Source organism: Stegostoma tigrinum, chromosome 5, assembly GCF_030684315.1.
Source record: "Stegostoma tigrinum isolate sSteTig4 chromosome 5, sSteTig4.hap1, whole genome shotgun sequence".
NCBI classification, from domain to species: domain Eukaryota; kingdom Metazoa; phylum Chordata; class Chondrichthyes; order Orectolobiformes; family Stegostomatidae; genus Stegostoma; species Stegostoma tigrinum.
In genome coordinates, this window is record NC_081358.1 from 64,053,083 (window position 1) to 64,068,129 (window position 15,047).

The 15,047-nt window shown below is 42.8% G+C and overlaps 1 protein-coding gene across 1 annotated transcript in view; it reads left to right on the plus strand.

Moving 5' to 3' along the window:
• oxr1a (oxidation resistance 1a) overlaps positions 1 to 15,047 on the plus strand; it is a 451,468-nt gene that overhangs the window by 293,229 nt on the left and 143,192 nt on the right. The window contains exon 4 of the mRNA XM_059646345.1: positions 13,895 to 14,002. Coding sequence (XP_059502328.1) covers positions 13,895 to 14,002 — 108 coding nt within the window. The remainder of the gene's footprint in view (positions 1 to 13,894; positions 14,003 to 15,047) is intronic.

The following is a 15,047-nucleotide window of genomic DNA, read 5'->3' on the forward strand; positions in this document are numbered from 1 at the left end:
TGTCTCTCAATATGCTTCTCCACTTTTCTGCAACTGTTAAGGGGTCTGTTTAAAACAACAGCCCCAACAAAGTGACTGCTCCTTTCTTGTTTCTGACCTCAACCCAAACTGACTCTGTCAACATAATAAAATGTGAGGTTGGATGAACACAGCAGGCCAGGCAGCATCTCAGGAGCACAAAAGCTTTTGTGCTCCTGAGATGCTGCCTGGCCTGCTGTGTTCATCCAGCCTCACATTTTATTATCTTGGAATTCTCCAGCATCTGCAGTTCCCATTATCTCTGACTCTGTCAACATATCATTCTCGAACTGCCTTTCAGTAGCTGCTATACCAGCCCTGACTAGCAATGCCACTTGCCCCACAAGTCAGGAGTGTGATGGAATGCTCCCAATTTGTCTGGATGGGTACAGCTCGACCAACACTCAAGAAGCTTGACACTGTCCAGGACAAAGCAGCCCACCTGATCCGCACCACGTCCACAAACTTTCGGGCTGGCGATGGCCTAGTGGTATTATCGCTAGACTTTTAATCCAGAAATCCGGATGATGTTCTGGGGACCTGGGCTTGAATCCCACCATGGCAGGTGGTGGAATTTTGAATTCAATAATTTAAAAAAGAAGTCTGGAATTAAGAATTTACAGATTACCATGAAGTAATTACCGATTTTCAGAAAAACCCATCTGGTTCACTAATGTCCTTGAGGGAAAGAAATCTGCCACCCTCACCTGGTCTAGTCTGCATGAGACTCCAGACCCACCACAATGTGGTTGACTCTCACCTCCCCCCTGGCCTAGCGAGCCACTCAGTTGTACCAGTCGTTACAAAGTCTCAAAGAAATGAAACTGCTCAGAACACCTGGCATTGACCTAGGCACGAAAATGACAATGGCAGAAGCAGACCTGTTGACCTTGCAAAGTCCTCCTCTTGAACATCTAGGGGTTAGTGCCAAAATTGGGGAGAGATTTCTCACAGACTAGTTAAACAACAGTCTGACATTGTCTGTAAGGTATGTCTATGTGGGTATGACTGTGTCCCAGACACCACCACCATTATTCCTGGATATGTCCTGTCCACCAGTGGGATGGGCCCAGCAGGGATGGCGGCACGCTAGTGTACAATCGAGAGGGTGTTGCTCTAGGAGTCCTCAACATTCACACAGGACCCCATGAAGCTTCATGGCTTCAGACCCCATGGCCTCCCTCAGCTGATGAATCATGCTCCTCAATGGTGAACAGCACTTGGAGGAAGCACTGAGGATGACAACAGCACAAACTGTACTTGGCTGGGGGATTTCAGTATCCACCACCAAGAGCAACTTGGCAGCAGTACTACTGATCAAGCTGTTTGGGTACTCTAGGACATAGCTGCTAGACTGGTGGTGAGGGAACCAATCAGGGGGGAAAAAACATATTTGACGTCCTCCTTACTAATCTGTCAGCTGCGGTAGCAAATGTTCATGACAGTATGGGTATGAGTGACCATTTCACAGCCCTTGTGGAGACAAGGACCCACCTTCATGTTGAGAACAATCTCCAATGTGTTGCGTGGCCCTGTCACTGTGCTAAGTGGGAGAGACTTTGCATGGATCTGGCAACGCAAGACTGGGCAACCACGAGGCGCTGTGGGCCATCAACAGCAGCAGAATTGTACTCCAGCACAATCTGTAACCTCATGACCAGGCATATCCCCCCACTCAAACATTACCTCAAGCTAGGGGCTCATCGAGAGCCATGCCAGGAGCAGCACCAGGTAGACCTGAAGATGAGGTATCAACATGGTGAAGCCACCAAACAGGACTTCTTGCATGCCAAACAGCAAAAGCTGCATGTAATAGACAGAGCTAAGTGATCCCACAACCAGTGGATCAGATCTTAAACTCTACAGTCCTACCACATCAAATTGTGAATGGTGGTGGGCAATTAAACAACTACTTGAAGGAGGAGGCTCCACAAATATCACCATCCTTAATGATGGAAGAGCCCAGCACATCAGTGCAAAATATAAGGCTAAAGTATTCGCAGCAGTCTTCAGCCAGAAGTGCCGAATGGATGATGCATTCGGACCTCAGCATTGCAGATAGCAGTTTTCAGCCAATTAAGTTCACTCCACATGATATCAAGTAACGGTTGGAGACATTGGATACTGCAAAGGCTACGGGCCCTGACAACATTCTAGCAATAGTACTGAAGACTTGCACTCCAGCGGCACGGTGGCTGAGTGGTTAGCGCTGCTGCCTCACAGAGCCAGAAACCCTGTCTGTGTGGAGTTTGCACATTCTCCCCATTTCTGCATGGATTTCCTCCCACAGCCCAAAGATGTACAGGCTAGGTGGACTGGTCATGCTAAATTTCCCCACAGTGTTCAGGGATTTGTAGATTTAGGTGGGTTATCAGGGGATAAATCTGGGTCATATGCTCTGAGGGTCAGTGTGGACTTGTTGGGCCGAAGGATCTGCTTCCACGCTGTAGGGATTCTATGAACAATGAACTATGAACTTGCCACTCCCCTAGACAGGCTGTTCCAGTACAGTTGAAACACTAGTCTCTACCTGACATTGTGGAAAATTGCCCAAGTATGTCCTGTACCCACAAAACAGGACAAATCCAGCCCAGTTAGTTACCGCCTCATCAGTGTATCGATCATCAGTAAAGTGATCGAAGGTGTCACCAACAGTGCTATCAAGTATCACCTGCTCAGAAGTAAACTACTCAATGACCCTCAGTTTGGATTCCACTGGGACCACTCAGTTTCTGGTCTCATTACAGCCTTAGTTCAAACATGGACAAAATAGTTCAATTCAAGGGATGAGATGAGAGTGACAGCCCTTGGTATCAAGGCTGTATTTGACCAAGTGTGGCATCAAGGAGTCTTAGCAGAACTGGAATCAGTGGGTATCAGGGAGAAAACTCCCTGGTGGTTGAAGTCATACATGACACATAGGAAAATGTTTGTGGTTGTTGGTGGTAAATGATCTCAGCTCTAGGACATCTCTGCAGGAGTTCCTCAGGGTAGTGTCCTAGGCTAACCATCTTCAGCTACTTGATCAATGACCTTCCTTCAATTGTAAGGTCAGAAGTGGGGATGTTCACTGTGCAATGTTCAGCACCATTCGTGACTCCTCAGATACTGGAACAGTCCATGTTCATGCGCAACAAGATCTGGACAATATCCAGGCTTGGGCTGACACGTGGCAAGTGACACATGCACCACACAAATGGCAGGCTCTAACTATTGCCAATAAGAGACAATCTCACCACCATCTCTTGACATGCGATGATGTTACCATCACTCAATCTCCCACTGTCAACACCCTGGGGGTTACTATTGACTAGAAATTCAACTGCACTCACCACATTAACACAGTAGCTACAAGAGCAGGCCAGAAGTTGGGGAATACTGCGGCGAGTAACTCACCTCCTGACTCCTCAAAGCCTGAACGCCGTCTACAAGGCACAAGTCAGGAGTGTGATGGAATACTCCCCACTTGCCTGGATGAGTGCAGCCCCAAGAACACTCGAAGCTTGACACTATTAAGGACAAAGCAGCCGGCTAGATTGGCACTACATCCACAAGCATTCTCTCCCTCCGCTACCTTCGCTCACTAGCAACAGTGTGTATTATCTACAAGGTGGACTGCAGAAATTCACCAAAGATCCTCAGCTTCTTCCAAATCCACGACCACTTCTATCTGGAAGGATAAGGGCATCAGATATATGGGAACACCACCACCTCCCAAGTTACTCACCTTCCTGACTTGGAAGTATATTGCTGTTCCTTCACTGTTGCTGGGTCAAAATCCTGAAATTCCCTCCCTCATCGCATTGAGGGTCAACCCACAGCAGGAGAGCAGCAGCGGTTCAAGAAGGCAGCTCACCACCATCCTCAAGGGCAACTAGGGATAGGCAAGAAATGCTGGCTGGCCAGCAATGCCCACATCCCACAAACGAATAGGAAAAAACACCATCCTGCACCAACAGTACACGTTGCTGCTATTGACCATCCACAAGATGAACTGCAAAAATTCATCTCAGTACCTCAGACAGCACCTTTCAAACCCATAACCACAGGAAGGACAAGGGCAGCAGATACATGAGAACACCACCAACTTCAAGTTCCCTTCCAAGCCACTGATCACCCTGACTTGGAATTATATCACAGTTTCTTCACTGTAGCCGAGTCGAAAATCCTTTGGGGCATTGCGGGTCATTGTACAGCATGTGAACTGAAATGATTGAAGTAGCAGGTCACCACCACCTTCTCAAGGGCATCTAGGCAGTAAAATGCTGCCCAGCCGGCAATGTCCCATGAGTAAATGTCAAAAAGAAATGGTTTCTTTTGTGTCTTCCTCCTGTTCAAGGAGACATCTAATGCAGTATATTGCTCTGCCATGCTGTATTTTGGAGCACTCTGTTCTGATTTTAACTCTGCTCTTAAATAGGTTAAGATGAATTAAGTAATGGTGATGTATCTTACATTCCTGTTTTGTGTGACCTTGCTATGCAAATTGGCTGTGATATTTATGAATCAACAGGAGTATCTATATTTCAAAAGTAGTTCTTCGAATAATAAATGCTTTGGCATGGTGAATGTTGATAAAAGATTTAGTATAAATTGAATCTCTCCATCTCACTTAACTTGCTAATTTTTGTGATTTAAGATCAATTCTTTTTGTAACCGATTTTGCTTACCTGACAACCTGTACTAGACAAGCAGAAATTTCCTCCATTTAAATATTGGTTAGACTTGAAGCCAAAGATTTCATTTGCCTTTCTGAACTCTGTTCCTGAGCTATTTCCACTTGGCCGACTTTGTCCAAGTCTCTCTTCTGTTAAACACTAAAATCCGTATTCATCCCTTTGAAATAGTGTGGTCTAAAAATAACAATGTACTCCTGGCTGCTCTCCCATAATCATCCTTCTGTAAACTTGTGGACATCTAAACTGCTGTTTTCCAAGCTTTAACTCACAGCAAGCCCGATTCACCTATCCACTGCCATACACAATGACCTAATCAATTCTGAATCAACCAGTGCCTTTTCTTAAAGAATTCTATTCCTTGTTCTCAAATTCCTTCAGGGCCTGGCCCTTACCTATATCTAACCCACAACCCTCCAAGTTATCTGCACTCGCATAGTTTGGGCCTCTTGATCATTCCCAATTACAGTTACTCCACTGCTACTGGCAAATCCTCATTTGCCTTGGCCCCAAGCTCAGAAATTCTCACACCTTTCTGCCTCTCCATTATACATTTCTCTCTCAAGAACTTGCTACTTGCAACTTTCTTAATCAAGCTTTTGGTCATCTAACACACTGTCTCCTGTGCATCAGTGGCATATTTTGTCTTCAATGCTTCTATGAAATGTTTTGTAACATTTCATTAGGTTAACTTGCATTAATGTATAACTTTTAATGCAAATCTTCCTCTTGTATCCCAATCTTATTGTGTTATAGATGAGACCAGACCTCCTCACAAATATATTGAGAGGCTGGCATAGCTCTGAACTTTTTCTTAATTTAAAGGTAAGTGTAAGGAGTTGTGTTCCAGGTACAATTCGATTGGATGTTGCCTGGGTTGGAGGATTTGAGCTATAGGGAGAGGCTAAGTAGGCTGGGCTATTTTCCCTGTAGCATTAGAGGCAGAAGGATGACTTTAGAGGTTTATAAAAGGCATGAGAGTCATGGATATGCTAAATTGACAAGGTCTTTTCACTGGGGTTGTTGAGTCCAAAACTAACTGGTATAGGTTTAAGTGAGAGGGGTAAAATATAAAAGGGACCTAAGGGACAACACTTTCATGCAGAGGATGGTGTGTGTATTGAATGAGAGGGCAGAGAAAGTGGTGGAGACTGATATGTTTACAACATTTAAAAGGCATCTGATGGCTATGTGAATAGGAGGGGTTTAGAGGGTTATGGGCCAATTGCTGGCAAATGGGACGAGATTTATCCAGGATATCTGGTTGGTATGGACAAGTTGGACTGACGAGGCTGTTTCCGTGTGGTATATCTCTGATTCTAAACAACTCCACTTTAAGCAAAGCACACTTTCTGTTTTTATGCTATAGTTGAAATACACAAAATAACAATAAAATGAAAGAACTTCCTTCAGCATAACACTATTGGAATGCTTAACAAAGTTTTATATGTATATAAAGTGCTAATTAACTGTTCCAATACAATAACATCCCATAAACACACCTTAGGCAAATACAAATTCTGTAAAATAGGCTGTCTTACATGTAATTCTAGCAGCAGCAAGAGAACCCCAGCTTTTAGTTGTAACAGAAAGAGCAATAAGAGTTTCTACATCTAGCTTCAACTCTCCAACAATTGCAGAAAACTTAAAAACTACAAATTGTGGTTCTGTGGGAGCTTGACCCCACCCCTTCAGGCTGATTCTGTTTCAACGTTTTGGGGAAGAAAAACCCAAGGCTCCTTTAAACTGTGATTTATTGGCTTTAAGCACACTGCTTGCCACCTCTGTCTCAACCTTTCTTCATTTTTTGAAAAAAAGGACAAGTACACTGCTTAAAGTTATACTATTGTTACATGTTTCCCCTTTTAAAAATAAATGAACGAGCAATATGCAAAGCTGGCTTCATTTTTATTTTTGAAAACCTTTAGCCTTCATTATTAATACACGGCAGTGCATTTACATTAAATTGCGTGTAAGCATGCACACTTCAGTACTACAGTCTATTTCAGTCTGTTTATTATCATTACTGAATGTCGGTCTTCGGTCATCAGAGTTGTGGCAACCTGTTGGCAGTTACGTTTTCTCGCCCTGCCACATGTATAATTTTCAAATTGAATGGCTACAATAATCTCCATCTAACCAATCAGTACTTTTATCCTTTCATTTCCCTAAAGCTTTAAGGAATAACGATCAGTAGTTATAATTGTCTCAGTAACATTACTGACAATAGAAGTTGCAATGCCAACACTAAACTCAAGATTTTGTTCTCAATTGTGGAATATTTCTATTGATGATTAGTCCCTTTTCTGGAAAAATACGTAATGAATCTTTCTATCTTGCAAGAGCACAGTGCCGGTACTCATCACTCCAATTGATAACTGCTTTGGCTTTGCATAAGTAGGTATGGCTAACACTGGGGCAGTGGTTAAACGCATCTTTCAGGTTGTCAACTGTCTTCTGACATTCCTTCGTCCACTGAAATTTTCAGCGCTACTTCAACAAAGTCAGTCAGTGGAGCAACCACGCTGCTAAAAATTGGTGTGAATTTCCAATAAAAAAAACTCTCAATCCCAAGAAACGTAGTACTTCCCTCCATGTTGAAGATGTGGGAAAATGATCAATAACCTTTTGTTTTCGAATGTTGTGGGGCCATTTGCTCATATCCAATGACATGGCCTGGAAAACTGTCTTAAGCTTTTACGAACTCACTCTCCGCTAGGTGTATCATCAAGTCCACCTGCTGAAGTCAGTCGAACAATTCTGATAGATGCTGCAAGTGTTCCTACCATGTGTGACTAAAAGTTACCAGATAATCAGTGTACACTATGCAAATGGGTAGTTCCAATATTGGTTAGTCTTTGAAATGTGACTGGTGAATTTTTCATATCAAAAACCATAACTTTAAACTAGTACAGTCCATTTGACATCATGAACGCTGGATTTTCCTTCAGCCTTTTTAGATAAAGATACCTGCCGGTATCCTCTGTATAAGTCCAACTTTGAAATCAAGGTTACTTGTCCCATCTTCCAAACATGGAATAGGGCAGCACGGCAGCTCAGTGCTTAGCACTGCAGCCTCTCAGCGCCAGGGACCTGGGTTTGATTCCCGCCTCGGGCGACTGTCTGTGTGGAGTTTGCACATTTTCCACGTGGATTTCCTCCGGGTGCTCTGGTTTCCTCCCACAGCCCAGAGATGTGCAGGTTAGGTGGATTGGCCCTGTTAAATTGCCCATAGTGTTCAGGGGTGTGTGGGTTATGGGGGGGATGGGTCTGGATGGGATGCTTCAAGGAGCGGTGTGAACTTGTTGGGCCGAAGGGCCTGTTTCCACGCTGTAGGGAATCTAATCTAATCTAATATAAATAAGATTTTGCAACTGCATTGACTTTGTGATAGTTGACATATAATCATTGAGTATCATCTGGCTGCAGCATCATTACTATGAGTGAGCTTCATTTCTTGTAACTCACTCGATTGTGTTGTCTTTGAGCATGCGCTTAATCTCTTTTGAACCTTTGCCAACTTTACAGGGTTATGTCTACAAGGATGTTGCTTAATTGGAACAGCATTTCCTATATCTACATCAAGCACAATTAGAAACCAAAAGAACTGCGGATGCTGTAAATCAGGAACAAAAACAAATTTGCTGGAAAAGTTCAGCAGGTCTGGCAGCATCTGTGGAGGAGAAAACAGTTAACGTTTCGGGTCTGGTGACCCTTCTTCAGAAGTGGGTGAGCCAAAGGACCTGTTTCCCCACTGTTGGGATTCTGAGTCTTCCCCTTGATCCTCCACTTGCTGACCTGCTGTGGTTCCCAGCCCTTAGCCGGTCTACTTTAAATCCTCCCTAGTATTGCTGGCCTACAAAGATATGAATTCCTCCCCAGTTTGGGTGCAACCCATCCCTCATGGACTGGTCACCCCTGTCCCAGGAGAGGTCTCAATAATCCAAGAGCCTGAAACCCTGCCCCCTGCATCTGCTCCTTAGTCACACATTCATAATTCTATCTTTCTATTCCTTGCCTCGCTAATACTTGGCATTGGTAGTAACCCAGAGATTACTACCCTTGGCCCTGCTTTTCAGTCTCTTTCCTAACTCCCTGTATCCACTCGGCAGGACCTCATCCCTCTTTATACATATGTCGCTGGTACTTGCGTGCAGCACAACCTCTGGCTGTTCGCCCTTCCCCTTAGGAGTTTCATGCAACCGCTCAGATGTCTTTGACCCTGGCAGCTGGGAGGCAACAGGCTATCCTGGAATCTTGGATGCAGCCATAGAAACACCTGTCTGTGCCCCTAAATAACGAGTCTCTGAACACTGTTGCTGACTTAGTTTGTCTGAACCTGCTCTACAGCAGAGCCAGTTATGGGGCCACAGGCCTTGCTACTGCTGTTATATTCCTCCAAGAGACAAAGCCCCCATTCCCCAGACAATATCTAAAACAGTTGACCTCTTATAGTGGAGAATTGCCACAGGAGACTCCTGCACTACCTCCTGTATGACCACCTCCCTGTAACTAGTGACTGTCACAAACTCTGCCGGCTGTACAATCCTTGGCATGTCCACCTGCTGCTCCAACCGAACAAGAGCTGCAGTTGGTCACACATCGTGCAGACATAGTCATCAGGGATACTAGACTGTTCCCTGATCTCCCACATCTGGCAGGAGGAACGCACCACTGCCCTAACTTACATCTCTGCCCTTTACACTATGAACGATAAAAGAATTTTACCTTCCCAGCCCGGTATTCACCTAAGAATGTACTATAGCAACTAGCTGCACTGACTGGTTTATTAAATTACAGTGCAAACTTTACAAGCACACCAAGCTACAACAAACTTCTCTTCGAAGAAGGGTCCCGATCCGAAACGTCAAGCTTTCCTGCTCCTCTGATGCTGCTTGGCTCGCTGTGTTCATCCAGCTTCACCATGTTATCTTGGATTCTCCAACATCGGCAGTTCCTACTATCCCTCTTAATGGTTCCTTTTTTTCATTAGATGAGGAAGGAAGGACGGAAACACTACAGTAATGTAATGTTTTGGGCATTCCTTGACGCTGAGTTCTTCCTCATTCCACTGATCGATCATAGTGATTGTGTTGACTTCTCCCAGAATGCTCAGCGAAGTCTCTGTCTCTTAGTTTGTGGAAATTTAATAGATGTATCTGTTACAGTCAACAAATACTGATTCCCACTTACCGTTTTAGATAGTGGACTTGCACAATCAATTAGGATTCTAGTAAAATGTTCCTCAAATATGCGAACGGGTATTAAGTGGGTCAGTTTTATTACTGCCTGAGGTTTACTGCTTACCTGAGACCTGGCAAAATTCAAGCACATCTTATGCAGTCCTGGCCAATAAAACTGTTTTTATATTTTGGCTTGAGTTTTCCCTGCTCCAAAATGATTTCTGCTGGTAATTCATCTGTTACCTGCATCACCACCTTTCCGTTCAGTAATACAACTTGACAAACTGCTGTCTGTTTTTCATCTGCCTGAATAGGTATGGTATCCATTTCCTCATCAAAATTTCATTTTTAAGACAGTTACATTCTGAGATACACTCAGATTCTTTTTCTCTGTTAGCTTTTTGATAGAACTGCTTTAGCTTTTCATCTTTGTGTTGTAATTCAGCTAATTTCTCTGAACTGAATATATTCTCTTTTTCCTCCACCACCTGTTTTTGCTTTCTCTCCATGATTTGATTAAACATAGTTTCTTATAATTGATCTTCAACTTCCTATCTTTATTCCCTGATTTCTTCTCCTCCTTCAACCTTTGATGTTCCTACACAGTCAGGAAAAATCCCGGAATATTCTTTGTGTTTTGACTTATTATTGTCACAAATATCTCAGGACAGTGAAAAGTTTTTTGTTTTGTATGCAGTACAGGCAGATCATAACATACAGAGATCGTAGTGTGATTGAACAAGGAATACAAAATTATGACTGAAAAGAAGATGCACAAGGAGCAAGATCAACATTAGATTTGAAATTTGAGAGGCCAGTAGTTCAGTAATCCAGTAACGGATGGCGAAGAAGCTGTTCTTGATTCTGTTATGTGTGTTTAAGCTTTTATGCCTTCTGCCTGATAGAAGAGATTGGTAAGGATTATAACCAGAGTAAGAAGAATCTTTGATGTCTGCCGAAGTGAGATATCGAGGAGTGTATAGGGAGTCAGCAGAAAGTTTGCTTGTATGATAGACTGGGCTGTGTTCATGACTTTCTGCAATTTCTTGTGGTCCTGGACAGAGCAGTTGTCACATCAGGCAGTGATGCATTCAGGTAGAATGCTTCCTATGGTGCATCAATTAAAAGTTGGTGAGGGTCCTTATAGACATGCCTAATTTCTTTAGCCTCCTGAGGAAGAAAAGGTGTTGTTGTGCCTTCCCAATAGTTGCATCAATGCAAGTTGTCCAGGGCAGATTATTGGTGATTGTCACTGTCACTGCCAGGAACCTGATGCGCTCAACCATCTCCATCTCCGCTCCATTGATGTACATAGAGGGGTGCGCTCTTCCTTGCTTCCTGAAGTCAATGATCAGTTCTTTATTTTTGCGGGAGAGATTGTTATCTTTACACCACACCACCAAGCACCATCTCTTTCCAGTATTCTGTCTTGTCATTGTTTTATATCTGGCCTACAACGGTTGTGTCATCAGTGAACTTGTAGATGGAGTTTGGACAAAATTTGACCACAGCGATGGGTGTACATGGAGTACAGTAGGGGCTAAGTACACATACTTGTGGGTATCCGGTGTTGAAGACTGTTGTGGAGGAAGTGCTGTTGTCCATCTTCACTGTGATCTGTGGGTCAGGAAGGGGAGGATCCAGTTGGAGGGTGAAGCAGGGACCCTAGGTACCGGAGTTTGGAGAATACTTTGGTTGAGATTATGGTGTTGAAGATGGATGTTCCACTGACTTTTCAACCATAGTAGACACCACTCCTACCTGAGATCCAGCTATACTATTACCAAGGATAAACTGCATTTCTAGAATCAGGAATTTCTGTATTCTGACCAACCCTTTACCACTTTTCACTCTACTCTCTGGCCTCGCTTTATACAATGGAACACTGCTGTTCTCAGCATGAGTTGCACATGTTACTACCCATTTCTGGCAATACTCCTTCTGAATTACATATCTCCCCATGTCTCACCATCAAGGATTGACATGTTACTGTATCTCCTGAAATCTTAATTTCTTTACCTTTTCTTCCTGGCACATTTGAGTAAACCTTCGTCACACAAATAAGTTCTTTAAAGAGATCTGGCGTTTTTTTTCCCCTCAACCAACCCCCTAATCAGTTTGTACATTCTTTTGCAGCTTTTTAACTTCCACTGTGCTTTCCCTTACCGCTTCAACAAAACTCACTGGCTTATCCTGTTTTTCTACATGCATCGTTCTTTTGCTTTTTCTCAGCCAACAATGTTGCAGCTTCACGTGGTCTACTTTATTACAGTGAAACACTTGAGCATTTTTACTTCTCTTTCCTCCTCATGGGTGTCCTTTTCACCCTGTGATAAATGATCTTTATTATCTTCAATGAGACTTCCTTTTCCCTAAATCATAATCATCTGACATTTCAGCTGCTAATCTTACAGCCTTAACTCAGCTCTTCCACATGAGTTCTTACTACTTCAGGAAGTGCATTTTTGAACTCCTTCAAAATAATCGTCTCTCCAAGGGCGACATAGTTTTGATTTTTTTTTTCAATGCCCTTATCCACTTGTCAAAATTACTTGTTTGATCCTGTCAAACTCAACATACATTTGGCCAGGTTCATTCCTTAGATTCCTAAAACTTCTGTAGGCTTGTGGTTCCAGCTCACGTGCACTTAAAATGGCTTTCTTCACTTGTCCATACACTCTAGGTACTTCCTCTAGTACTGATATATGCATCTCACTAACTCTACCTACTGACTTTGTTTGGATCCAGCAGTACCCACATAGTCACCAGCCACTTCATTTGTTTAGCCACTTTCTCAAATTAAATGTAAAAGGCTTCTATGTTGTTCTTGTCAAACTTAGGCAATGCTTGGACATGTTTAAACAGATCCGCACTAGGCCGTTGGCTACGATGGGATTGCTCTCCATTGCTGTCCTCATCACTACTCCTACCTTTTCCTCTACTTCTGCCATCTTAAGTCGACTTGTGAGTTTTCACTTCCGACCCATGAAGTTCAAAAGTCTCTCTTTCTCCCTTTCTTTTGCTAGGGTTTTCCTTTCCTTTTTTTGTTCTGCCAGGCTATTTTTTTTCTGCTTTTCTTCTGCTTTCAGTCATAATTCAAACTGGCTCATTTTCATATCAGATTCAAGTTGCTTCATTTGCATGTGACTTCTAGCCATTTCCAAAGACTCTGATTGCAAGTCCCGCAGCCGTAAATGGCAAGCTGTTGCCACAATTATGTGCCCTTTTCACGAGGACAAAGGCAACCGCAACTTCAGCTTGTCTGCCAACTCTAAGAGCTTTGTCTTGTTCACTTTCTGTGAAACTCCTGAAGTGACTTCTTCCACCCCCAAGAAACATAGTGACTGAAAGGGCCATTACTATACAAGGCACACCCTATTTAAACCAACGAAATTCAATACCCCAAAAGCAAACACTAATACTCAGCACACACTACTACTATTAATTACTGTTCCAATATTAGATAATGTCCCATGGCTGCACCCTTGGCAATGGCAAATTCAGTAAAATAGATTGCTGGTGAGTTGCTTGGGAGACAATGAGAAGAGATCCCCAGCTTTCACCTTTAACAGAGAGAGGAATAAGTGCTTCCACATCCAGCTTCTTGACCCTAGTTATTGTATATAGCTAAAACTTAAAAATCCCGGTACAGTGGAAACTGGACCCCACCTGTACAACTGCTTCTATTATTTAAATTTGGTTTAAGCAGACCCCTCAGCACCTCTGTCTCATCCTTCATTTTAAAAAAACACAAAATACACCTCTAGAAGCCATTAGTATCATTGCAATTGTCAAACAAAAGGTGTGATCTCCCAAATTCTTAAAGTTGTAATATATTTTGTTACCTCTAATTGGTTATTTTCAGATAAAGATTATTAGGTATGCTTCTGTAGTGGACAGCTGAAAAGGGTTCAAAATAGCAAGCTAGAAAAAATATATGCTGCTGTCTGTCTGCCTGCTTTTACATCAAAGTTTAACTCCTGAATTTTGATTTTAACAAATTATGTTCTTTAACAGGTTGAATCAAGAGACTCTTTGAATAGCATTGCGCTCAAATTTGACACTGCACCTAATGAGCTTGTACAGCTGAATAAACTGTTTGCCAGAGCAGTTGTTCCAGGCCAGGTACAATTGCTTTTACTATTGTTTTCAGATACAATTCTACTGCATATTAGTATAATGTACAAGTTGTGTTATTTTATTACTTTGAGATTTGTGGCCACTGCAGTGTAACATTGCAGTAACTTTTTCTCCACTTATTTCCAAAATGAATTTGTATTACGTATGTAAGTGCAGTACCAAGCACTGCCATGCATTAAGTTGGGTTGAGGCAAGAATAACACTACCAAACAAAATGTTCAAATGGTGTAGCCATCAAATCTTCTGCAGAGTCTTTAATATTTCAACTTTCTTTGTATGATGAAGTGGTTGAACATCACACTGAATAATCAAGCTCTGAAGATTTTGCCCTTTTGATATGAGCACATCTGTGAGAGGATATAGGTTCCCCCCCCTCCATCACCCATGCAACTTTGTTAAATTATCCCATTTAAATCATCCCTTAATCTCCTGTACTCAAGGAAATACAAAATTCATCTGTACATTGTGTACTTGAACCTTTTTACCCCATGTACTACACTGGAATTGCACACTGGCTTTGTAGAATGTATCAAAATGTGCTACTTAAACTAGTATTATTTTTACTTCATTGTAGGTGGGTGTCACTGATTGGGCCAATATTTAATGCCCATCTCTAATTCCCTTTGAGAAGATGATGAGCATCTTTTTGAATCACTGCTGTTCTTGGGGTATAGGACTGCTCACACAATGCTGATAAGGAGGGACTTCAGGATTTTGAGCAAATGGCACTGAAGGAATGGTGACCCATTTCTATGGCAGAATGGTCTCTGACTTGGAGGGGAACTTGCAGCTGGTCGTGTTCCCAAACATGGTGGTAAGAGATTGAAGGTTTAAAAGTTCCGGTTGAAGGAGGCGTGGTGAATTTCTGCAGTGCACTTCGTTGATGGTGTACACTGCTGCTACTGTGCCTTGGCTGTAAAAGCAGTGAATCTTGAAGGTGGGGTGACAATTAAATGGGCTGTCTTGTCCAAGATGGAGCTGACCATCTTGAGTGTTGTTGAAGCAGCAGTCCTCCTGACTTGTAGAGAGT